Source organism: Taudactylus pleione, unplaced genomic scaffold (genome assembly GCF_031769625.1).
Source record: "Taudactylus pleione unplaced genomic scaffold, aTauple2 ptg000227l, whole genome shotgun sequence".
Taxonomy (NCBI): Eukaryota; Metazoa; Chordata; class Amphibia; order Anura; family Myobatrachidae; genus Taudactylus; species Taudactylus pleione.
In genome coordinates, this window is record NW_028284629.1 from 792,939 (window position 1) to 820,366 (window position 27,428).

General features: G+C 40.2%; 1 protein-coding gene across 11 annotated transcripts in view; it reads left to right on the top strand.

Moving 5' to 3' along the window:
* The window catches only part of MTA1 (metastasis associated 1), a 276,561-nt gene that overhangs the window by 162,671 nt on the left and 86,462 nt on the right, over window positions 1-27,428 (top strand). For 4 of the 11 annotated variants that reach the window (XR_015879326.1, XM_088479146.1, XM_088479151.1 and 1 more), the window contains exons 15-17: window positions 1,605-1,694; window positions 1,780-1,935; window positions 5,913-5,948. Coding sequence is in view for 10 of the 11 variants with exons in the window: in XM_088479146.1 (XP_088335272.1) it covers window positions 1,605-1,694; window positions 1,780-1,935; window positions 5,913-5,948 (282 nt within the window). In the remaining variant the exon portion in view is untranslated. Of the gene's footprint in view, window positions 1-1,604; window positions 1,695-1,779; window positions 1,936-2,482; window positions 5,780-5,912; window positions 5,949-27,428 lie in introns of those variants that run through there. The other 7 variants (XM_088479147.1, XM_088479153.1, XM_088479149.1 and 4 more) reach the window with 5 other exon arrangements.

The window sequence follows — 27,428 nt, forward strand, 5'->3', positions numbered from 1 at the left end:
CCCAAATACTTTTATTAGGGCCAATAAAACACTTCTAAATTGATTTCCTATGTCACTTAGCCTTTTTATGGGGTATAGACAGATTTCTCTAAAATGTGCTGTACTTTTCACAGGTTACTCCACTAACTGTTTTCATGCAAATGCGTTTTGTGTCTTTTGTAATAGGATAGTGCGAAAAACGGGAGCACGCATAGACAAAGATTAAAAAAATATTGCTCCAAAACATGCTTTATCACGTCTAATTGAATTCTCCTCCATAGTTTAATTACAGTGAAATAATGAGACCCCTTTAAGAATAATTCATTGATATAGGGGGTGGGGTAGTACAAGTGGTCTGTGCTCGATTCTGCTACCTGCATGGTAGTGTCGTACTGTACAAAATTGTGTTCCATAAAAAGAAAACCAAACATATTTTTATGAAGTTTGGTATCAAAACATTTACAGTCAATGATTATTTACTATAATAATTAGGTTTTTTATTTACAATTGAATATAAAATATAATGCTGCTATCCCTGATATGTGCAGTGTGAACCGGATAGTGGTCCTCATTTGTATACTATATTAGTCATTGTGTAGATCAAACACTGCATACTACCTTGTAATTTTGATTTGTAAGTGAACATCAATTTGATTCAATTCTCCTATATTACTATATGTGACTACTTCCTCCATAAACATGTGTTTACCACAGCATTGTCATAGTTTTCTCATATTGTACAGTCATTTCCTCACCCATGTCTGTAAGACTGAACAACATCTACAGTAGTGTTAGGTGCTGGTACACTCATTAAACCTAAAATCTGTTCCACATTGATAAATAAGCTTCTTATATTTGCAGTTTATACTGTACCAATTTTTTTATGTTTTTTTTTTTTTAATGCAAACAAACTATTATTACAGTTTATTACATATACTAAACCGAAAACTCGCATAATGTAAATCCACAAACAATACAATTTCTTGCTATATTTTCATCTATTCTTCCACTCAAATGGGTAGCGCACAGGACGGCATTTACATGTGAATCTGTTGTACAGATGTGATTTTCTATATGGGAGTTATTTTATTGTAGCTAATATAGTGCTATTGATAACTAGGAATAGATATTACATAAGGTGTTACGCATTTGAAGCTTGCAGTATACACAAAACAGTGCTCTTTGTGGTTGCTTCTTAAATGTTATTATTATTATTATTATTATTATTTTTTTCAGTTCAGGTAGGAGAGGGTTGAGTCCTGTTGCATCTTTCCTGGTAACTGAAGTTGATAAAAATGTGATCATCATTTCTCTAATATCTACTGCATCTGTCCAGAGATTCTACAGCAAACGCCCTAGCTTTTGCCATATTGGGACCTATGACATTTGGTCCTCTGTGTCCCCGACACCAAAATAAGTTGTAAGCCTTACTTGGTAGAACAACTGGTTAGTATATGGCGCTGTGTGTCAGAATGTTGTGGGGTTTTTCACTGCATGCAAAGTCCTTTATATCTCTGTCACCAAATGTCACTAAGGGATTACAATATGTATTTATTGTTTATCTAGTGCTACCAAATATTTGTAAAAAATTAAATATATACTTTTTTTTTATTCTTTGTCTGCAGGTACAACGAGACTTCCTGAAGCTTCAAAATCTCCACTGATTTTAAAACAGATTGTCCGAAAACCCTTAGAACAAGTTCTGCGTTATATAGGTACATATAGAATGGGTTGCCATTGCTCTTGTATTTCTGTACAAAGCACATGACAAACTAGTAACACAGACTTTTCTTTACTCAGAGGCACATCCCTGTACTCTTAAGCTAGAACCTATAAAAAACATTTCCACAAGCATCAGCAATTCCCTGACCCCAGTGAAGTCATCTCCGGTCATCAACAATGGGTCGCCAACAATCCTGGGCAAACGCTGCTACGAACAGCATAATGGTATGGATGGTATGTGTCTTTCTGTACCAGTAATTTCAGTCAACCATTTCTCTTAAAGATTGAGTTGCTCATTGTTTGTCTTCAGTAGGATACATTATTTTCAGATGGAGGGTTTTTTTTTTCGGTTATAACTTAAACAGCCGGCAAATTTTTCTTTTTAAGTTCTCAGTTTCAATTGTACATTAAAATTGACTTAGAATTTGCCCATATATTTGTCCTTGATACAGAATATTATTTGCCTCCAAACATATTCTGGCATATTTATTATTTATTTATTTATTAACAGTTTCTTATATAGCGCAGCATATTCCGTTGCGCTTTACAATTGGAAACATTGATAGAACAAAATAGGGTAATAACAGACAGACATAGAGGTAAGAGGGCCCTGCTTGCAAGCTTACAATCTATAGGGAAATTCATAGCACTACAAAAATTGAATGACTCAATCTTTATTTGTACTTTCAATGCAGTTTGTGTAACCATCTTGTGACTTTTTTTTTTGCACATGTGTACAAAAATGCATGTTTTGGGTTTATAACTTCAAACTGTGTTGCAGACTATTTTAGGGACAGATCAGCAAGCAAAGACATTCGACTTAACCCAATGGATGGAAAACGAAGGCTGCCCTTCCTTGCATGTAGAAGGGAGAAAATAATGAAGCAGATTAAACAGGACGGGGAGAGAAAATGGAGCACCTTTTAATTTGGACTGAAGCTGTGAGGAGTATCCAAAACCGACGTTTTTTTCGATAGGTGTTAACTTTTCTCTCCCCCTTCAATGCCTTTTATTATATATATATATATATATATATATATATATTGAGCAGCCTTTTTTCTTGTAAAATATTTTCTATAAACTGGAACTTTTGATGATAATTGCAGTCTGGATCTGATGATCTGCAAGATCCTTATGTTGCAATCACTTCCGTTTCTCATGGAGCTTTGTTCTGCGCAGGACTGCAGATCTAGTGGTTTTCCGACCGATGCAAACCTTTTTGGTTTCTTTTTTGAGAGGTGATGTGGCCCGTGATCTTGTATTTATAAACATTGATGAGAGCCTCACCATGTCAACTGCTTTATGTCATACTGAGGAAAAAGGAAAAAACTATGAAGTGTCCATAGAATTCGGTAAAAGATATTTGGTGTTTGGAATTGGCTATGTTTTTTTTTTTATTTTTTTTTTTATTTAATGGCATATCCCTTTTTTATTTTTAGAAAAATAGGGGGGAGTGATAAACAGTGATGCAAGATGTTTTTTCAGACAGAAACCTACTTCTCTACTCATGAAATACAGTTTTGAATCTTTCAACAACTTAAATTATTGGATTTATTTGTATATGAATTTTTTCCCTGTTACGGATTTTCTGTTTATTTTTTCTTGCATTTTTATCAATATGTGATCACCTTTTGTTGCAAAAGTAGCCATGTTTTCTTTGAGGTTTTTTTGGTTTATTTTTAATATTCCTGATTATGTAAATTTTAAAGAGATAAATTATTCAGAAATTCACAAACATATACTGCGATGGCCTATTGATTTTTTTCTTCTGAGAGTGCCTGCCGTTCTCTCCACTCACTTCTATTTTCAAAATGATAGTTGAGAACATGCACTTCATTGTGGCATAGAAAGCATTTTACAGTGTTTTATATTTGTTTGTTCATTTTTTTTGTGTAGAAAATAGATTCATTACTGTTGACTATGATGGGTTCATCAGTGCTATGAAGTGTTTACAGATAGTTTATGGAGTCAAACTATTTTTCAACCATTTATTGGTGACTGCTGTGAAGTATTAATAGTATGAAGATGATGTGCTTTGAAAGATTCCACATTGCTATAACATTTGTGTGCTATGTGATACAAAAGTATTTTCTAAGAGGTCAGCAATAAAGGACTGTGTAAATAGTGATTTATTTAATATGTAAAAAGGAAACTCAAATGCAATTACTCTATCATCCAAAAAAGACTAATGATATTTGAAATATTATTATGTAATTTACTTTTTTTTTGTTAACTTGTAAATTTAATTTAATGTAGTTGGTAGGGAGTGTAGGGATTTGATAAGGATGTTGAAAATGTAAATGAAATGAGTTGTGCAGAACAAAATAAAAACTGGTTGGAACTGAAACAGAAAATAAAGTGAATACTTTATGATGAGGTATGAATTGTAAATCCAAAAGCTATATTTGAAAGTAATCAAGACTGGAAACAAACGGTGAAAAGTTATTTGGGGGGGACAAACAAATTATTTCATGTCTAAAAACTAAAAAATACAATACCAGGGTCAGTGTTTTGTTTTTTGTTTTTTTTCTGTCCAACACCACAGCATCACTTATATTGCTCGAAGTATGAATGTTCCTGCTTTTCCAGAAGCAGATCCACTTCTGTTATTTTGCATGAATGATGACATCCTAATCACTCACATACATCACACAGTATCCGTCTGTCATTTCTGCCAGAAAGCACATTTAATATAGTTGACATACTTATTGCAGTATAGATTGTTTTGCACATTCAGTATAAACCAAGAACATCTTAATCTACATACCAAGTATCGAAGATTAATAGATGTGGAGCTTGTATCTATACTGTATAACATATTTATACAGCATTGCTGTAGTTTCATGTTTGAGTATTCCAGAAACGTAAAAGAAAGTGCTATGAAGTTTTGTTAGTATTAAGGGTCATCTTAATGCATTGTTTAAAAGTTTCTTTACACTAAGTAAAGCACAGTTATGTTCTTATTACAAATGTAGTTTATTAATTCTCTGCCCATTTTTTTTTTTTTAATTCGATATAAGAGAAACACATTTATCCATGTACTGTGATGCAATGGATTTGGTCCCTACTCCTCTGATCATTAGAAGGCCATATTCAACATGAGTTCCAAAGCGGCAAGCTCAGTGGGAGTGGAGGCAAGCCTCAGATTATTCCTCTCCTGCTAATAACATACACCCCAATTTAGCCATTAAGGATACTTCATCCACATAGTCCTAAATCTAATACATCAATGTTCATGAGGGACAAACACTTCCTTTAATCTATCAGGGGTAACATGTGGCCTCCAGCTGCTGTGGAAGTACACATCCCAGCATGCCATGCCATAGTTTTAGCATGCCCTAATAGCAACTGTGTCAGAGAATGCTGGAATGTGTAGTTCCACGGCAGCTGGAGGGCCGTTTGTTGAAAACCCCTGGTTGTACTCTACATGTAAAACCAGCTGACTGTATCAGAATGTATTGCCCAGAACACCCCATATGGTGGTCATTCTAGGCACTGTCCCCCTTACTAATAACTTGTGTACATGGGTATGTTGCATGCATGTACGCAGCTGCTACTTTTCTAGTGCACCCATGATTTTGAAATGAAAACCAAGACCCCCTTGTGACTAAAGTTGCTTACGATGCTCAAGGCTATTTGTATACTTTTGATGCCTAATAATGTAAACTAGTTATTCCTTATCTTGGTGATTTATTTGCACCAGGATTGAATTGCAAATCAAAGATTCGTAGTGTAGACATACATTACTTAAAGCTCATGCTATGTATATATCTATTTTGTGTTCTTGCAGTGTATATTATTAAAATGTTACCAGTTTTGAATATTTTAGGTCTGGATCCTATGCTTTATTTAACATTTGTTATTTTTATATACACATTTATTTTCTTTTGGATAGTGTGGAGTAATTGCATAACGGCCTTTTCCTTATACATATATTTTGTTACTTTATGTAGACCTAAAGGAATGTTTGGACACATTACTAGGAAAGTGTTTTTTTTTTGTTTGTTAATAAACTCATTGTTTTCAGGTGTATTTATATTTGTCAATATTCCAAGCACATATATGATATCACTATTGTGTGGTGTTTTTTTTGTTTAATATTTATTAAACTTCATATGAAAGTTAACAATTGGTTTGTTGATGTAGTGTTTTCTTCTTTTTTTTTTTTTTTTTTTTTTTCTTTTCTCTTCTGTTTATCTCTGCTTGGACAGGCAACATGAAGAAGCGCCTGCTGATGCCTAGCAGGGGTAAGGATTTTAATGTGCATTTCTGTGGTATTTTTGAATTTTTTAGCAGGCTTGTTTTTTCTGTTTTGGCATTTAGTGTTTGTGTCCTCACACTTTTTTTTCCTTTTTGTTAGAAGGACAATACATTTAAATTTATAACCCATACATGCATATGTCGTATTAGTTGGCCATGTCTTTAGCATTTCATATCCAGAGGCCAGGATTTATCAGAGTGTGGTTTCGCAAACCTCTATTTTTAACTTCAAACCGCATGAATTAGATCCTCCTATGGTCAAATCACAGTGTCCATTTTGAAATCTTGGACAAATCTAAAATTGTACAAGCCAAGTTACATTATGAAAATAAATATTGTACACCTGGTTTTCATAGGTGTAGTTGATTTTAACCCAGAGATAACATCTTGGTAATTAAAAATATAAAAAAAGGAAGGATGTGAAAAATCAGTTGGGCTCCACCAGTGTTCCCAATATAGAGAATCTGCTTCTTGCATATGAAGCAGTTGGCTATGACTCCTCCATACCAGTGTTACATTAGGAGCGTGGCACTTGTGCTGTGATGTTAAAGTGCAGCTCCACAATCCTAGTGGAAGGTATTTAAGATGCTGCCCCAGACTTGCATCTGCTAAGGCACAGGTTCTCAAACTCTGTCCTCAGGACCCCAAACAGTGCAATGTTTCCTTGTCTCCTCACAGAATCACATGTGAGATATTAACTCCACCTGTAGATCTTTTAAAATATGTCAGTGACTGAGTATACCTGTGCACCAGCTAGGTGACCTGTGTGGGGTCCTAAGGACCGAGTTTGAGAACCACTGCGCTAGGTAAGTGCTGAGAGTGATGGGTGCACCATATGATGAGGTGCCACTTAGGATGCCAGAGCTCGCACTGACTCCCAGACAAAATGATCATTGCACATCAAGTGGAAGATATATTTATTAAACATAAAAAAATAGTAAAATTAAATCCTTTTTGTTTAAAAAAAAAAATACTTTTATTGATGTCATCCAGGAGGATATCTCTTTGGTCTTGGTACGTTGGTTCCCAAACTTTATGCAGTGGGGCACTTGTATGGGTGCCACAATATGGTGGTCCAGGACTAAATCAAATTATTTATGGTCCATGTGATAGGCAAACCAGAGCTATAGAAACGAGGAAAAACTAGTTCTTCATATTGTGGTGATCTACAGATCACTAGGTCAGGAAGAGGAACTGGGCAATAACCTATTGCAGGACATCACTAAAATGGCATTAAAAGGAGAGGTTATAATCATGGGAGATTTTAATCTACCCGATATAAACTGGGAGGTGTAAAGGGAATTTTTTGTATAGGACACAAAATAGAAGATAAAGACAAATATGAATTAGTTGGGGCACTCTTATATATTGGTATGGTATTTAGATGATGAATTGCAAAAAGCTAAAACTTAACATTTAATGTAACGTCTAAAATAAATTCTCTCCTGAGGGTAACTTATGAAAATGTACAATACTAAATAAGTAAGGTCAAAAAACTGAAAATTTTACCGTTTAGCACCAATAAAAATTATAAAAACACTGAATAGGTGAATAATACAAAAATTGTAAGAATAAGGCGAAAATATAAATATAGCGGATCTCAATATCTACTAGTTTTGGCAGAAATCAACCATAAATAACTATTTTAACACACCAGTGAGAGAAACTGTAAAAGGTCATATACTAAATATATATCATACATGTATCAGTCAAAAATATACAGATGTTTAATGCCAATGCAATGCCACTTTGGTAACAGGGGAGAGACGCAGCTTTCTCTCAGACAGCAGAAGCGCTGTCTGATGTTTCATCTGGGCTAGATGCTGTTTGTGCTCTCTCATTCCCTGGTTGATAGACAGGGGAAAGTAGAGGTGACATCACGTTCTCTGTACCCCAGACCTTACTTCCTTCAGCAGTGCTCTACAAATACTCCTATCAAGGTGTCATATTTCCACTGTTTATATAATAAATGTTTTTTACAGGTGACAATTTACATTCTGCAGACCAAAGCATGATCTGCACCTACCATTCTGGGTCCATAACTTTAAGTATTCCTGTCGTCTAAATATTGTCATTTAGACTAAGTACATCCATTATGCTTATTGCCCTGTTTAAACATCTGTATATTTTTGACTGTGATACATGTATGATATATATTTAGTATATGACCTATATGTGTTATTATGTATCACCTATGATACTGTAGTATCATCAGAATATCACTCATCATTAATATCATTTTTCTGCCTGCTTCTAAGGTACTTATACTTTTTCTTCACTTCAGTTTTACCTATTGTTCATTTTCCCAGTACCAGTTTATTAATATTAATAAATTTTTTTTGGCTGCAAGTACACCGTTTTACTGCACATTGGATTGTTAGAAGGAAACATTTAAGCATTGCATTTACGGCTTTTCTCATTGGTGTGTTATAGTTATTTATGGTTGATTTCTGCCAAAACTAGTAGATATTGAGATCCGCTATATTTATATTTTCGCCTTATTCTTACAATTTTTGTAGTATTCACCTATTCAGTGTATTTATAATTTTTGTTTTTTTATTGGTCCTAAACTGTAAAATTTTCGTGTTTTTTTTTTTTTTTTTTACCTTATTTTGTATTGTACATTTGCATAAGTTACCCCCAGGAGAGAATTTATTTTAGACATTACATTAAATGTTAAGTTTTAGCTTTTTGCAATTCATCATCTAAATACTATACCAAAATATTTTTTTCTTAAGAGTGCCCCAACTAAGGCATAAATATGTCTTTATCTTCTATTTTTTTGTCCTATACAAAAAATTCCCTTTACACATGTGTTCTGCACAAATCCTGTGGGCGCACCACCAACCTTGAGTCATCTGAGAATTATATATTATAGATAGACCTTAATGTTGGTATTTTTTAATTTCTCATTTCTAACATAATGCTCTACTAGCATTCATCTTCACACATTTTATGAACCTGTGCGGACTCTTACTACTTTGATAAACTGGTAGGTGTCTGTGGCAAGTTCCACTAGAAGTAGGGACATCCTGAATTCGTTGCAGGGAGCCTCCAGCAATTGGTGAGGGTCCCCACTCGGAAAGACGCAATAGTAGACTTAATGCTTACAAATGAAGACAGAATATCTGATGTAAAAGTGGGTGAAAACCTGGGATCCAGTTATCATAAAGCAGTATGGTTCAGAATAAAGACAGATACTGACTCACCCCATGCAAAAACAAAGCTGTTAGATTTTAGGAAGGCTGATCTTGCAGGGATAGGAAGATGTGTAAGCGAATCTTTGGCAGAGTGGAGGAACTTGAAAGGAGTGCAGGAGAGGTGGGAAAATTAAAGTGCAATATTTAAGGCAACAGACTTTTGTATCAAAAGGGTTGGGAAAACCACAAGCTAAAGGAAGCCAGTGTGGTTTGGGAAAGAGGTAGCAAGTATTGTGAAAGCAAAAAAGATGGCCTTTAGGAAATACAAGCAGATGCCAAATAATGAGGACAAAGATGTATCTTGTAAAACAGAAGGAGGCTAAGAAAGTAATCAGATGTGCAAAAGCTGAGGAGAAAATGGCAGAGTCAGTGGGTAAAGGGGGCAAAACTTTAAGTACAAAGCAAAAGGAGAAAAACAAAAGGTGGAATAAAAAGACTAAAGACAGAAAGGGGGGAGCCTTATTGAGGGAGACAATGTAATAGCTGATCATCTTAATTATTTTTGTTCAGTATTCACTACTGAAAGGGAGGGCAAGGGACCACAGTTAAGTTGCAGGTGTAATCAGAAAAATTAGGCAGGAACAAGCACATTTACAGAGAAGTTCCTAACAGAACTCTCAAAACGGAAAGTGGATAAATCAATGGGGCCAGATGGGATACATCAAAGGATACTATAAGAGCTTAAAGGGGGCTGGTAACACAATTTAACAGAATTATTCAACCAGTCACTAGCTACTGCAGTAATTCCAGAGGACTGGAAAAGAGCAAACGTCCCACTGCACAAAAGTGGAAGCAAGGAAAAGGCAAGCAACTACCGACCAGTGAGCCTTACATCAGTAGTAGGGAAATTGATGGAAACACTCTTAAAAGAGAGAGTCGCAGATTATCTAATATCCAGCAATTTGCAGGATCCCAAACAGCATGGATTTACTGGGGGGAGATCATGTCAAACAAATCTTATTGACTTTTTTGACTGGGTGACTAAGGAAATAGATAAAGGGAGGGCCATAGATATAGCTTATCTAGACTTTAGTAAGGCTTTTGACACTGTTCCACATCGCAGACTGTTAAATAAACTGAAAAGTATGGGATTGGATACAAAGATAGTTGAATGGATAAGATCATGGCTGCAGGATAGGAAACAGAGTTGTAGTAAATGGAGTGCATTCTCAAGAGGGAAATGTTACAAGTGGAGTACCTCAGGGATCTGTACTTTGAACAGTGCTTTTTAATATCTTTATTTGTGACCTTGCAAATGGTATTGAAGGGAAACTATATGCCTTTTGCAGATGACACAAAGGTATGCAACAGGGTAGACACAGCAGGAGGGGAAAAACAAATGATTGATAATCTAGGTAGACTAGAGGAATGGTCAAGAACGTGGCAAATACAGTTAAATGCCAAAAAAAAATGCAAGATCATGTACTTGGGTCTCAAAAATCCAAGGCTAAATATAGTATTAATGGCACTATACTGTAAACTACTGAAGAGGAAAGGGAACTATGAGTCACTATTTCAGGTGACATAAAGGCAAGCAAACTTTGTAACAAAGCAATGCGGAAGGCAAGTCAGGTGCTTGGTTGCATAGGGAGAGGAATCAGTAGTAGAAAGAAAGAAGTGATAATACCACTGTATAGGTCATTCGTACGTCCTCATCTCGAATACTGTGTTCAGTTCTGGAGGCCATATCTCCAGAAGGATGTTAATACATTAGAGACTACAAAGAAGGGCAACTAAAATGGTGCAAGGTCTACACCACAAAACGTACCAGGAAAGACTAAAAGATCTTAATATGTATAGTTTGGAGCAGAGAAGGGAAAGGGGGGACATGATGGAAACGTTCAAATATATAACGGTTTTAACAAGGTAAAGGAAGGAGACATTCTTCAAAGAAAGAGACGTATTAGAACAAGAGGACATGTTCTGAAACTGGAGGAAGGTAGGTTCAGGGGAGATTTGAGGAAAAATTACTTCACAGAAAGGGTAGTGGACAAGTGGAATAGCCTCCCATCAGAGGTGGTAGAGGCTAAGACAGTAGAGCAATTTAAACATGCATGGGATAGACATAAGGATATCCTTCTGAAGAAGTAAGGATCAATAAGGGTTGAGGTAACAATATGTTTAAAAATGGGGCAGACTAGATGGACCAAGTGTTTTTTATCTGCCGTCAAATTTACGTTTCTATGTTTAGTCTCACAGGTGGGTGGGGCCATCAGCTGCGGGAAGTGCAGCACTGCCCGGAGCATCTCGTTCTGAGCGGCTGCACAGGTTGCAGGATGCCTGTTTGGTGCGTCCAAAAGGCCCACTGGGTGACACTGCAATAGCGATGTTTGGTGCAATTCCAGTCAACCTGCTAGCCAGTAGCAAGGCCCATGTGGCAGCAACTGTGCCGCCTCCAGGGCCATTCCACCCTATGCGACAGCACATGTAGCACAACCCTAATTACTGCACTTTGTGTACAAAAAATCCTATCCACCACCACATAACTCAATCGAAGAAATTACATATAAGCACAATTTCCTTAACTATTTTTACAGGATTTTTCAGTAAGAAACCTTTGGCCAAGGAGTGCCATGAAAACAATGCTGATACTTTATTGTATCATGGTTCAAGAAAGTTTGAAAACCACTGGTCCAAGGGGTTAAAAACAAAACCTTGAAGCAAAAATCTACATAAAAATCCATGAGGCCCTTCACTTCGAATGCCCACTAAAAATGAATGGGACAATGGGACCTAGAATAATCTGGACTCCCATTAGTTACCAGTCAATCAGAAGTTGTTTCCCACATCACAACCAATTACATTGCAGTAAGCGTGAGACCCGAATTTGTTTGGCTGGGGAGTTTAGGTTACTTGTAGTCATATTGAAAGGTTGTTGCTCCTAGTTTTTCGGCAGCATTGCTTAGTTTAAAGAGCTGCTGCTTGAGTTTTCTTTCAATCCACCAAACTTTGCATGTGCGAGGGCATACCGGGAATACCAACTGCAGCATTATACCCACTGCTCTTGGGGCTTTCAAACAGCATCCAGTGTATGGTGAAGATAACCTGACAATTTCATAAATCCTGGCCCTGGTTATATAGATTTTTTTTTTTTTTTTTTAATAGAATCTTTTTACTGGTTTCTCAATGAACATTATCCTAACAAAGTGTATATACTCTTGTTTAGTCATCTTCAGTTTAATTATTGCATATGATTAGTGTATAGTATGATATTTTGTTTGTAACAAATGGCATTAAGAATTAATGCTTTTGTCTGTTAAAACAAGAGTTCATGGTGGCAACTATGAAGTGAAGAAACAAATTAAAAATATCCTCTATGGTGTAACATTATGCCCTTCAAACTCCCTTTTGTTGATCAGTTCAACCATTAAAGTAAAAGTGAACCTATTGTTTATAATCACTGAGCAAGTATACTTGGTTTTTAAAAAATATCATACTGTGCTGCCTGAATAGCAGTGTTTCTATATTAATGGCCCTGCTTTGCGCAATTAGAAAAATAAATGTGTTTGTCAACAAGCGAGGTCTACAAATAAATACATGGAGGCTTCTGAGAAGCATGTACAATAGCCCAAGTCACTGTCTTAATAGTTTTGAGGAAAAGCAGGAATGTAATATGAAGGAAAATGCCAGACCAACCAGAGTGGTTAGGACATGCCAATACAATACACCTTGTGCTAGAACATGTTAAGTGCTAGTTACATTTTTAAATATGTAGGTTTTATCATTTAGTGCAGTTTCCCAGATCCAGTCCTTGTATATAAGCTGTTGTTGGGGTTCATGAAGATTGGATTTAGGAAATACTGAATTAAAGTGTCCCACAGCGTCACACTTTTCTTCACCATGGTGTGCCAGTCATGACTGAAAGATACTGCAGATGTTCTACAACAGACTGCTGGTCAGGGCTGTAGCTAGGGTAGTGCGGCCAGTGCCATCGCACAGGGCACCACAGGTCAGGGGGCGCTGTTTGGGCCTGTCAAATTTCTGTTTATTATCATTCTTGTAGCTTCCTCTTATTTCATCCCCAGCATCTCCTGGCCTCTCCCATCTCTTCCTTGGCCCTTCCCCATGAGGCCATGGCCCTTTTTGGGTTCATTATGTGCCTTTTTAAAAATGAGGGGGGCGCCTATGCTCTTTCTGGCACAGGGCACCAAAAAGTCTAGTTACGGCTCTGCTGCTGGTATACATGCATAGTAATTATGGCATCTGTCAGGCATGACCGGGTCACTGTAATGACCGGACTGTGTCGGGATATCGAGGTGTATGGATCCTAATGTAGAGATTGAGGTACCTTTTTCACGTATTAACATTGCAGGTTTTCAGGATACTTTATATATTAGCGCACACTGTAGATTTGAGCAAGTAGTAGTTTAATTACTGAACCACTGTTTAGTCAATCAGTTTGCAATATGAAATGGACATACAGAAACATTTGCAGGATGGTGCGTAGCTGTGATCATTTGTATGTGACAAGGAGTCATGCGTTCTTCATACCATCTTGCCCAAAATTAACTATGGGTCTGATTCAGAGGTGGACACAATGCCGATATTAGCGTACGGGAGTGCTGGTATTCGGAACGGTGAAGCAAAGCCATGGGCGTTCCTGGGTGGTGACTGAGGTGGCATAATGTGTACTAAAAAAAAAATTTAAAAAAAGACTCATGGCATTGTTATGGGAGTGGTGCAGGTGTCGGTGAAAGCGGTAAAGTTCTTAGCCCGAGCTGTAGCCCGAAAGACCATGTTCAGATGAAGATGCTGTCCCTGCAATAGGCTGGTGCAAGGGTTGATGGTGCACCGATGATGATGTGCTCAGAACCACTGACGGAGTTGCACCATCCGCGGGCATTCAAAGAGGGCATCCCAGGGCTTGCACAAGATGGCACACTAGTACACAAGGGAAAGGCTGAATCTAGCTATTGGATATTGCTGCTGTGGCTCCACCAAACGTCACAATAGCGTCCACCTCTGAATCGGGCTCTGTGTGTAGGAGGTTAGGGGCAATAAGAACTCTCCTTTTTGGAGGAGATTTCTGGGTCTATTATTGTCAGTTGCATTAATGTGCATCAGTATGATCACACTCAATCAAAGCCATACCATCCAGATATACAACATGGGCACTCAGGCTGGAGTCTTCCTATGCTTTACTGCTCTGTTCAGGGATGGTGCATTCTCTGTACTGTATGTTCTTGCCACCTTAAAAATGGACTACTTGGAAAGAACACCCCCACAAACCTAAAAGAATTATTAAAATGTATGTGCAAGACCCTTTTTGTGATAATGAAAATATATGTATGGAAATATGAAAATAACATATAGTATGCTGAAGAAAATAAAAAAAATTGCATGCTAAAAACATTGTACAAAGTCACAGAGACTGTGTGGCTCACTCTTGGGTCTATGGCAAAATCTCGTATACCAGGCGGTAGAGAAGAAAATGAGCAACAGCAACACTGGACATTGGCAGGTAAGTGTAGTTTTATTGCCCAGTACCAGCAATGTTTTTGGCCCTCACAGTACCATTGTGCTATCTAGTGAAGCTATCGTTCATTTTCTTCTCTGCAGTCAGAAGGGTTTGGAGTGAATCCATTGTGTGGCATGCTCGTCTTCATCTCCCAAATGCATAACCTTACATTTATCCCCATAAATCCTCACCTGCCATGCTTTTGCCCTATAACCCAATTTCTCTTGCATTTCATATTTATATCTAAAAAGAAGTATTGTTTGCAGGGCATCAGGCCTAGAGGTACAGTTTGTTGGCAAACACACTACAAGTTTGTTAGGTGGAGCCATTTGTTTTTGTGAGATGGGTACGGGATGCTGGTGTTTGGGATCCCGGCAGGGTTAGAATAGCGACACTCGTCAGTCAGTGTTCTAACCCTCCTCCTCTCCCTACCCTAACCCTCCCTCCCTGGTGCCTGACCCTAACCTCTCAAGCCCCCCCCCCCATAGTGCCTAAACCTAACCACCTCCTCCCCACACCCTAAACCTATCCCTCCACCCAGTGCCCAATGCTAACCCTCCCCCCATCCCCGCTAGTTACCTTTGGGATTCCAGCGGTTGGGATATGAGCGCCAGGATTCTAAGAAGTGTTATTATTCCAGCATTCTGAGCGCTGGAATCCCTGCGGTCGAGATATTGAGCGCATCTTGTTTTTGCCCATTTGCCACTAAAGTAATGGTTGGATTTCAGTAACCGTGCAAGTTTTGTGGCAGATGTGCTTGACATTTGTATGTGAATCAGATGCTGACAATGTTAACTACAGGCAGTATTATTTTAAAAATACTTTTTCTGGCAAGGCTTGCCTTTTACCAGTCAGTCTGTCCTCATACTCCGTTATGGCCAAGATCTGTGGGTAATATCTTAATGAACAAGGTCATGCATACAAGCTGCTGATATAAGGCTTTTCCACCAGGTTGCTGCATTCACTCACATTGAGGAGTTTGTCGATCCAGAAAAGCATCAAACTAGAGTAATTGCACCTTCAATTATTACAATAAACCAGCTGAGGTGGTTTGGGCTAAAGATGATCTCCTGTGCTTTGCTCCCATTGGAACTTCTCTGTCCATTTCCACTGTTTGGGGCCCCGGATCAGACCTAAAACATGATTTGGATTGCTAGTTACCTACGGAACACTTTTATTTCACGGAAGCAGGGCCGGATTTACCGCTAGGCAACCTAGAGCCGCCCCCCCTCGGAATCCGACCCTGGATAGAACATGCATCTTGAGCTGCTGCTGCTGGCACCGGCCAGGCCCCGAGAGGACACACACAGCAGTCAGCAGCAGCACGTCCCGAGCTCTGCCCCTACCAGGTGGGGTGAGGAGGGTGCGGAGTTGAAGGCTTGGGACGGCCCTACCATTAGGCAGGGTATGCGGCCCGTTGAGTACACCCCCTTCCCCATTCAGGAGCACTACTCCATGAGGGCGACATGACATCATCAAGTCACATTGCAATAATACTAGGAGTCGGAGCCACTTGACTCGAGGATCCATGCCGGCCGGACAGGTACATTTGCTGGAGCTAGCGGGAAGGGGAGAAATGTGCTGTTCTGTGAGAGGGGAGGGGAGAGAGGTTTGTGTTGTAAGAGGAGTGCAGTCTGAGTTGTGAAGGAGCTGCGAGTGGAGAGGGGTCTGCTGTGAGAGGGAGGGGGAGAGGTCAGTTATGTGAGGAAAGAGTGTGTCTGCTGTGAGGGGAGGGGGAGGGTTTGTGCTGAACGGGGTGAGTGATGTGAGGAAAGGGGATCTGTGATATGAGGGAAGAGGGTCTGTGATGATAGGGATCAGTGATGTGAGTAAAGAAGAGGTGTCTGAGGGGAGGGTCTGTGACCGGTATTGGTATCCTAACCTTGTGAGGATGCCAGCATCGAGATTCTGAGGGCCTGCATCCTGTACCCAACCCATATGGACATTGCCGACATTTCAAGGCCACAGCGGACCTTTCCTTCAGGGTGCTGTACAGCCATGGCCAAAAGTTTAGAGAATGACACAAGTATTGGTTTTCACACAGTTTGCTGCTTCAGTGTTTTTAGACCTTTTTTTCAGATGTTACTATGTTATACTGAAGTAAAATTACAAGCATTTCATAAGTGTCAAAGGCTTTTATTGACAATTATATTAAGTTTATGCAAAGAGCCAATATTTGCAGTGTTGACCCTTCTTTTTCAAGACCTCTGCAATTCGCCCTGGCATACTGTCAAATCAACTTCTGAGTTTGCGGTCGCGCCCGAGTTTTACAAGTGAGAAGAGAGAACTCTCTCCCAAACTCACCAGAGTTTGCCTTTAGTAAATTTGCAAGATGAAAAACATACCTAAACTCACCCGAGATTGTCATCTCGACCAAACTCGAATTTTAGTAAATTTACCCCTAGGTCTCCGTTTTTGTCAACACCTTGGCATGGTATTATTGCCTCATGGCACTGAAGTCATTTGTTAAATTCTGTGTGGAGTTTATATGCTCTCCCTGTGTCTGGTAGGATAATTGGTATTATAACAAAATTAACTGTAGTGTACCTGTGTATCCCTGTAGTAGAATATAGATTGTAAGCTTCACTGGGGGCAGGGACAGATGTAAATGAGTTAACCTATGTAAAGTGCTGCATAATGTGCTATATAAATAACTGATAACAAATAAGGTAGAACTCTGGGATGCAGTATTGCTCTGGGTGCTGCAAATAGTCCTTCTTGGTGCCCGGGATCTTGCAACTTAGCCGTGACATGTATACTTTTTTCAAAACGTGCATCTTATTAGCACTGCTAAAAACTAAGAAGCGACCAAAACTACATTGCTAGGCTACAGTGGCCACTGGGGCTTGCGGTACTCGTACACCTGTATACAACTTTGGGCCGTATTCCACGGAAAAGTATCACGAATCAGGGTTTTTTGTGTGGTCGGAACTTATCTCCAATTCCAGCCGGTTTTCGCCTACGCGGAAAGTCAATGCAATGTAATAGGCGAAAAAGCTTTGCCTAAGAATAGCAGGAGAAAAGTTAAAAAATTTTATTTTGGGTTGCAAATGTGGGGGAACCACTCAGAACCCTTGGGACAGCCCCCAAAGTACAACTGTGTCAAACAATTCAGGGGAAAAACTTAACACCCCAAACAAGTACTTTCATTTTGGGGGCAAAAAAGTGGGGAGACGAGCATAAAAACCTGCAAAATAGCCTTCTTAGGGGTCTGCAAGGATGGGTCAGGTGTTTTTTAAGATTGCAGGTGCATGTATCAGGTGCGTTTTTGATGGTTTTTAAAACTTCACTTTAGAGACTTTTTAAAATATACTACCACCCATTTTCAAGTACCCCAAATTTGACAGGACCACTTATTTTCACCAAAAAATACTGCTTAATGCCATTCTTCATCACTTGTGCAAAGACGCTAATAAGAAGCTTTTGAAACAACTGAAGTTCCTCAAACAGTTTTATTAGGGCTATTCAGAGACATCTACATTGATCCCCAATGTTAGTGCATCTTTTTGGGGGGTTTCGGCTGGTTTCCCCAATTCTGACAGCACTTTTCGCTTGTTCAGAATTCGCAGCTTGCCGTTTTCGCGTGGTTTGTAATTGAGTATGGCGAATAGCGGGGACACGCACGTCCAAAACACGCGATGTCAGCGAAAAGTCGGGCAGTCAAAACTTTTCTGCAGATGCGAAACTAATTGATTAATGCCTACAGTTGCAAATCTCTGTAAAAAGGCTTCCAAAATTAAAGAATACATAGGGGGAGATGTACTAAGGAGAGAGAAAGTGGAGAGAGCTTTAGGGGTAGATGTACTAAGCCTTGGCGAGAGAGAAAGAGAGAGAAAATACCAACCTATCAGCTCCTAACTGACATTTTTCAAACATCAGTCTGTAAAGTGACAGGAGCTGAGTGGTTGGTGCTTTATCGCTCTCCACTTTATATCTCTCCAAGGCTTTTGTACATCTACCCCATAATCACTATAGACATTTTTTTTCTTTAATTTGTACATTTATATTATTCCTTGTTTACAAATGCTGATCCAACAGAACTTAAATTTTTTTAGTTGAGTCTTTTACCAAATGATCCATTACAATGTCTTTAAAATGAGTTTAAAAACACTTTATTTATGTTATATGTTCTGATACAAGTGGGAAGTTCTATGCATTATGCTTTGGGAATTATTTGTTTTGTCTTGATTAGGAGACGCACCCACTACTACCTGTTCTATATACTGCACACTGTAAAAGAGATTATAATGGATATTAACTCAGCCTTGTTAGTACAACAGTTCCAGCAACAACAGTCAAATCTGTGTTTCTTACTGTAAATGCCAAGATCTCCTGTGTTTCACTTGGCACACTGGTTGGGTATAAAATCCCGGCTGTCAGGATGCCGCTGGTCAGAATACCGACAGAGCTATCCCGACACCCATAGGGAACACAGATAAGTACTTTCCTAACCCTCCCTCCCCGCACCCTAAACCTAACCTCCCCCTCCCCGCACCCTAACCTCCCCCTAACACCCCGATGCTTACGGTCGGGATACTGGTGCTGGGATCCCGACCTGTCGGGATTTCAGCGTCGGTACTCAGACCATCGGCATCCCGGAACACTAATAGCATTGGTGATTTCGAACATGGTATTCATTTTTATCCTTGATCAGCTGCCATACCCCTTGAGTTCATCCTAACTCCCGCCCCCACCCCCCTAATAACTGTTTTACCTACAGATCCTAATATTTCTAGCTGCGCACACACTCCTTTAAAAGCTTCTGGAGTCAAAGCCACACTGTGTGTGAGGCGATGGATTAACGACGGTCACAGGGAGAATTTATTCACAAAGTGAGTGACAGACAGTCAGCGTTTGGGGCAGGTAACGGGGGTGGTTAGAAAAACGCAGCTGTGTTGGGATCTATTTCTGGGCGTACCCTAGTGAGCCTCTACAAATTTGTTCACAAGCAGAGGACCTGGTGTTTTAAGAGAGCTGCTTTTGTCTGAGAAGTTCAATATGCGACCGATGTTCCCGCTTTTGTACATAAGCGCGGATATCAGGTATCAGAGGTGGGCGCCTCTGTAAGAAAGACGGCGACTAAGGGCCCAATTCAGCAAGGATCGCAAATTGCGATTACGCACAAAATTGTCCGATTGTTGCCTTATGCGAATGCATAGCGCGAACCAATCGATTCGTTCGGGACTGCGATCACGGTGGCTACACAGACCCATCGCAGAGTGATTGACAGGAAATACCATTCTGGAGGGTAACGGGGGAAGCGGAAAAAAGCTTGCCAGTGTGTTTAAACGCCTTTGCCGGGGCATGCATAAATTAGCCACTTGCCATACGCAGCCTGTGTACTCACTGTGGGCGACGAGGTTAGCAATTCCTAAGTAAGGTCAGGCATAGCGATCACAGAAGATTGGCATATGATCGCTTTGAGACTGTGCGTAATCGCTATTGCAATTGCAGTTGCGATCCTTGCTGAATCAGGCCTTAAGTCTTTAGCCTAGTTTCGCAAGTCCACTGCATACAGATTTGCAGTTGCAACAGGATTTGCGTCCAACTCTGAACCAGGCCCAGTCTTATTCTTTTAACCTCACTAGATGTTTCCTACAAGGGTAAAATGTTTTGGGGAGGGGGTTCACATTTGAAATAAAATTTGTACCTGCAATGAAGTTAACTGGTGATGTGGAGGTGGTTCCTGCCAGCCGCGGCGCATGGGCAGTCTGTATTTTGGCGTTGGTCTGGAAACATCATTCCTTACCAGACTAGGTTCTAGAGAACCAGAGAGCATAAAGAGACAGAATGTAGATAGAGAGACTGCCCTGCTGAGGCTGCTAACTGCGCACCAGTACCAGGCCTGTGACAGTGACACAAACACATAGTCACTGTATTCAACATAGACTATGCAGAATACTGTTTAGTATTATATACTGTATAGTCTGGTTTTTTGGAGGCTGCTTCAATGCCTCTGAGTCTGCTGACGGCCGGGCCCGGCCTGGCCCGTTTTTGTTTTTTAATCCCTTGAACTAAAGTTCTTGGATTGATCTAACAAATATATAAGGGAGAAAAATTATATATTTTGTATTCTAGCTCGCAATTGTTTTTGACTCTTGGTCCCACTACTAAGTGCTGTTAAAAACACTCAAAACTAAATAGACTATTCTTACCCTGAAAAAGGGGAATAAAATATATGATCCTGATGACCGTGAATAAACTGAAACATTGACGTTAGAAAAGTGTAGCGTGATTTAAGTGCCTCTCTCCTATATATAGGTAACAGTGTTCATGAGAAAAGTTAAAATAACAATATTTAACGGTTAATTAAATATATTAAAAAGAAAATGCAATCGCATTTGTGTTTCAGAACTTGTTTGGTTTAAATACTCTTCAACATATATTTATCTGTTAAGTTTATTTAAAAACTAATAACACAAATCAGACATTCATTGTTTAATTACTAAAAAAAAAAAAAAAAAACAGGCAGTACAGGTAATGGATAAAACATTCAACATGCACTCAGCAAGTCCCTGGACCTATTGGTAAAAACTGTGGTGCATGGTTTGCATGAAGGACATCCTAAGGAATTACAAGCAGCAAGGACTATTAGGAAGGGTTATGTTTTACAGCAGAGGTCTTCAAACTTGGCCCTCCAGATGCTGTGGAACTACACATCCCAGCATGCACTGCACATAGTTTTAACATGCTGTTATATCAAAAAGGTGGCAGTGCATGCTGGGATGTATAGTTCCACAGCAGCTGGAGGGCCAAGTTTGAAGACCCCTGTTTTAGAGGGATATCTGTGAAGCTACAGTAGGTCTAGATTATGTATGGTTAAATATGCTTGGTATATATTTTCACTTCAACAGGTCATTCGACTCAAAAGACAGTCTCCTATAATTTATATTAAATCCTATTTTGCATTTAGGCTCCTAGTTTGAGTTTATAATTATTTAAGATTACCACCACCAAAGAGAAAATATCCGTTAACTGATACAATGCGTATTGACTTTAATTGTCATTCTCTTTGAACATAAAACAGTTTACTTTTATTATATAATGTGCAGTGCTGTGTTTTAAATTGGCCATGGTGGGAGGTCTGACATTACTAACCATATTAAAATCCAAACTTCCAGCTCAGTCTTCTTTAACTTCCGGGAATGTGACCAGTTTTTTTTTTGTTTTTTTTACGCCTGCCAAAGAGGTTAGTGAGTCATGAATTGACTGCATGTGAGGGAACTGTGACTTTCACTTTCATCATTGTTTCAATTCAATGAACTGAACCTCAGAAATTGTAAGGGGACTTTTTGGAAAACATACTTTTTTGTGTTCATGGCAAAAATCATGAGAAATTGTTACTGTATTGATTCTGTACGTGATGAAAGAAGTTAGCGAACTGGAAGATGCATAATTTGTTGCTGTTATGATACAGTTCAAATCATAAGGCCATGAAGTTAGTTCCTGTCCTTGTTTGATACTATGTGCCAGGTGTAGGTATCATGGCGAAAATGATTCACTTTATTAATCTCCAGGGGGAAACTTGTGACCTTTATTACGGGTTTGATTTATTGAAGTTCTGAAGAAATACAAGCTGATAATGCTATTTTATCTACATGCAGATAATACAAACATCCAACTTTTAAGGAGTCAACCGTGCGGGAAAGGCAATGTTTTTGTAAAACTTAAATCCCATTTAAAAAGGAACATATTAGGAATGGGATGTGTTGCTTACATTGTACACAATTAGTATTCAAAGTGCCTGTGATGTGTTACCAGTTGATGTTGAAACATCTGTAAACAAGATACATATATATTAGTTCTAGAGCACTCGCACTCATACTACAAAAAAAACAACTTCCGGGGTGCCTCCTCAGTACATACCACTTGAAAACGGTTTACTTATACTAACAACAAATGTTACAAGTGGGCACTCTCCATACAACCATTGTAATTATGTTCTTTTTAATGAATCTTTATAATCTTCATCACCACCCAGTGTGTAGGCATTACAAAAAGGACTTGATATTCATGAACAAATCAATAAAATGCAATAAAATAATCGCTTTGTAACTTTATTACCAATGTCCATCAATACTTAGACTGTCCGTCGACCTCGGTTTCCATACAGACTGTTCAAGACATCCCTCTAATCAACAATGGACGTCATCCAAAATGAAATACTGCCTTCTGACGCATGTATGCCTGAGCTTACCTTATATGCGTACCCATCACTTAATTGTGCTGTGGATCGAACAGCTGTCTTCCCCTGGCATGCGTTCCACTGTTATGCTCTGGGGACCATCACGGTATCAACACATCATCTCCGGCCGGCATGCATCTCCATGGTTACCTCCTGGGCCGTCAATGTAAAAAGTACTAATGGTTATTATGGACAATGCGACTCATGTTTAACTAAATAAACGCTCTCCACAGACATGCCTCAAGGAAAGTGTGCAAAGACACAATTTGGTCTACATACATAATTTTTTTCGAACTATACATTCTACATATTGTGATAGAAGCACTGGAAAAGTCTGGAATGGCTTCTATGTGTTTCCCAGATTCCTATCCCATGTGTTTTGAAACCCCCAGGAGAAGTCTGTTTGAAAAGCAGACTAGAAATGTCGGCTTTGGTGAAAAGCCAGAATGGGTCCTGGGGGTGTGGATGTTAGGAGAGGGAGGGCTCCATCCACAGGCTACTCCAGGTGTTGGGCCTTTCAGCCTGGTAGCAGGCTCATTAGGGCTTGGACCTGGAAATGGCTGATATAAGCTGGGTTTAGTTGTGGCTGAGTGTCTCACTCCTGGGAGAGCAGGCCCGCAGGCTAGCTTGCTCTGAGACACTTTGATACAAACCTGTAAGTACTGTGGACATGAACTTGTTTAGTGCTCTGATAATGAGGGAACCTACTGTCTAGTTAGAGCCCAGACGGGCTAGGATTTTGTTTGCTTTATTTTATTTATGTGTCTGATACAATAAAGACTGGCTCCGAACAGCTTGCAAGAGAACCCCCAGAACTGTGTCCTGTTTCTCCGGCTGCTGTGTGTGTAAAGAGTGAGTCCATCTACCCCAGGAGAGGGACCCCTATCCCGACTGTGTTACAATTGGTGGAGAATGCGGGCACTCACACACTGAAATTGCCGCAAGGAAAAATTTTCCTTTAAAATTTAAAGGGACAGACATGAGATTGTGGAATCCATAAAGGTGGCGTCAGCAGATGCTCAGAGAGGCCAGGTTCTGCTTTCAGCCTACCTCTAAAGACAACACGGAGGACGTTGTAAAAGCCTTGCTTCAGGCTACATCAGCTCAGCAAGAAGCTACCAGGGCTCAGCAGGAAGCTACCAGAGCTCAGCAGGAATCCACCCGAGTGCAACTATTGGCCTTGGAGGCAGCCCAGAGGCAACAACAAGTCATCATTGAGGAAACTCGCCAGGCCATAGTGGAAAACAGGCCATAAATGGTGGTACAACACCTAGTCGCCCGTTCTGGAGATGCTTCCACTGACCCTCTAACCCACACTCGCTCCATACGCGCCAATCATTTTTTACAGAAGATGACTCCAAGTGATGATGTGGAGGCGTATCTCACGGCATTTGAGAGAACCGCAGAAAGGGAGAATTGGCCCAAGGAACAGTGGGCAAGTCTTGTAGCACCCTTCCTGTCTGGAGAACCACAAAAGGCCTACTATGATTTGTGCCTGGCTGATGCAAAGGACTGTAAAGCTAAAACGGGAGATCCTAACTCACTTGGGAGTCACCACATTTGTTCGTGCCCAACGAGTCCACCGCTGGGAGTTCCAAATGGTAAAGCCTCCACGCTCACAGATGCATGACATCGTCCATCTAACCACAAAGTGGCTACAGCCCAAGATGCTGGCAGGACCACAGATCGTGGAAAGAGTCATGATGGACCGGTATCTGCGATCGCTACCTGCAACTTTGCGCAAGTGGGTGAGCCATGCCAACCCTAAGTCCACAGACCAGTTAGTTGAACTGGTAGAAAGGTATGTGGCGGCTGAGGAGCTGTTGAGTCTGCCCCACTGACCCCGATGGTGTATCAGCAAACTCCCATCGACACCGGTAAGACTGTTCCAGGGGAGAAGGGTGCTGGGGCAATGGAATGTACTTACGACTGAGGCCATTAAGGTTCCTACCCCATAATAGACTAGATAATAATGTAATTTAGTATTTCCGATGTGGTGGTTTCGGCCATATTGCAGCTAATTGTTCACTTACCTCTGAACATATGCAATGTGATACTGCTCATGTCAACCGCAGGGGGTCTTTATTTGCACAGCCAGCCTGTACTGCTGACCGCAGGCTGATACAGATAAGCACATGTGTGTACTCACTTTAGAAGGCAACTGAGCGGAGGCTCTGTTAGATTCTGGTAGCCTGGTTACACCTATGAAAGCTGAACTGGTGAACCCCTTGAAGCATAAGGGAAAAACTGTTGGTGTGACCTGCATACATGGGGACACTCGCCATTATATTACTGCGGTAGCGAACATAGAAACACCATGTGGTTCCGTGATAGTCTCTGTGGGTTTGGTACATGGCTTAATGTATGATGCAATATTGGGGAGAGACTTTGCTCACTTCTGGAAGTTGTGGGAAAGACTATTTTTTTACAGCGGTAAATCACACTGACCCATTTGAGAAGGTTACTGATGTAGTAGCAGAGGAAGTTTCTTCAGGGTCGGCGATGCTCCCTTTTTCTAGTATGATTGGCGAGCTAGATAAGGCGGAGCGTGATGGTGGCTCGCCAAATGATGTGCCTCCCAATGAGGTGGGAAGTGTTATTGAGCCAGTTGATCGTCTGCCTGATTTAAAGGTTAGAAGAGAGGTCCTTGCTGTGGAGCAGTTAAATGACCTACTCTGGTTAAAGCCAGGGAGAATGTCAAAGTGATCGATGGTAAACCCATAGACCCTGATAGCCTTTGTCATATCCTCACATGGCAGTATGTCAGGATTTTTTGTTTCAGGTGACTAAGAAGGGGGAAGATATTGTGGAACAATTAATAGTTCCCAAAGCATACAGAAGAACAGTGTTAGATCTGGCTCATGGTCATATAATGGCAGGCTACCTATGGGTAGAGAAAACCACTGAGCGAATTTTGCAGAGGTTTTTCTTGCCCGGGGTCCATACAGAGGTGTCTGACTTTTGTGCATCCTTCCCTGAATGTCAGTTTCATGCTCCAAGACCACAGTTTAAAAGTCCACTAGTCCCATTACCCATTATTGAGGTGCCGGTTTGAAAGAATAGCTATGGATTTGGTTGGACCCTTAATGAAGTCTGCCTGGGGCCATCAATATATTCTGGTGATAATGGATTACGCTACCAGGTACCCGGAAGCAATACCATTGAGCAATACATCAACCAAGTCCATTGCTAGAGAGTTAGTCCATGTCTTTAGCAGGTTGGGAATACCTAAGGAAATACTGAGTGACCAAGGCACCCCATTTATGTCAAAAGTCATGAAAGAGTTTTGCTACCTGTTCAAAATTGAACAGTTAAGAACTTCGGTCTATCACCCCCAAACCGATGGGTTGGTGGAGAGGTTTAACGACGCTAAAACATATGCTAAGAAAAGTAGTCGTCAAAGATGGTAGAGATTGGGATTACTTGTTGCCTTATTTGTTGTTGGCCATAAGAGAGGTTCCTCAATCCTCCACCGGGTTTTCACCTTTCGATTTGTTATATGGGAGACACCCAAACGGGTTACTAGACATTGCCAAAGAGAAATGGGAGGGGCAGTCCAGTCCATATAAAACCGTTATTGAGCATGTTTCCCAAATGCAAGAACGAATTGCTGCTGTGGTGCCGATAGTGAGAGAGCACCTGGAACAGGCCCAACAGGCACAGCAGAGGGGTATACAACCGCAATGCTTGGTTACGCGTCTTTACTCCTGGGGACAGAGTGTTGGTGTTGGTTCCCACAGTAGAAAGGTAGAAAGTAAACTTTTGGCTAAATGGCAAGGACCCTTTGAAATTTTAGAAAAAGTGGGGCAGGTTAATTATAAAGTTTACCAGCCGGGGAAAAGAGAGCCAGAACAGATATACCATGTAAATCTTATAAAACCCTGGAAGGATAGAGCAGCTCTGTCAGCTGTCCGAGCCCCTCCAGTAAACTCAGGGCCCTTGGTTCCCGAAGTGACAGTGGCAAAAAACCCAGTCAACAGTTCAACAGCAGGAAGTTAAGGAATTTCTGATCAGAAATAGGGTGCTGTTTTCTGACATACCAAGAAAAACCCCGGTCATTAAACATGACATAATCACTGACCCAGGGGTTAAGGTTAACCTAAAGCCCTATAGGTTACCAGAAGCCCAAAGAGAATCAGTATAAAAAGAAATTAAAAAAGTTAGAGTTGGATGTAATTGAAGAATCGCATAGTGAGTGATCAAGTCCCATTGTGCTTATTCCAAAGCCTGACCGGAGTCTGCATTTCTGCAATGACTTCCGGAAATTGAACAGTATGTCAAAGTTTGATGCCTACCCAATGCCTAGGGTGGATGAACTAAATGAAAGGCTAGGGACAGCCAGATATTTAACCACTCTTGACTTAACCAAAGGGTATTGGCAAGTGCCGTTAACTGAGAATGCCAAAGAAAAGATAGCTTTTTTTTTTTCCTTTGGGCTACATGGGCACCTGCTACCTTTCAAAGAATGATGGATAGGATTCTAAGGCCCCATAGACAGTATGCTGCTGCTTATCTGGATGATGTGTGGTCATTCATAGTCCTGATTGATAGTCTCACTTGCCCAGAGTACAAGCAGTGTTGGGCTCCATCTATAAGGCCGGTTTGACAGCCAACCCCAAAAAGT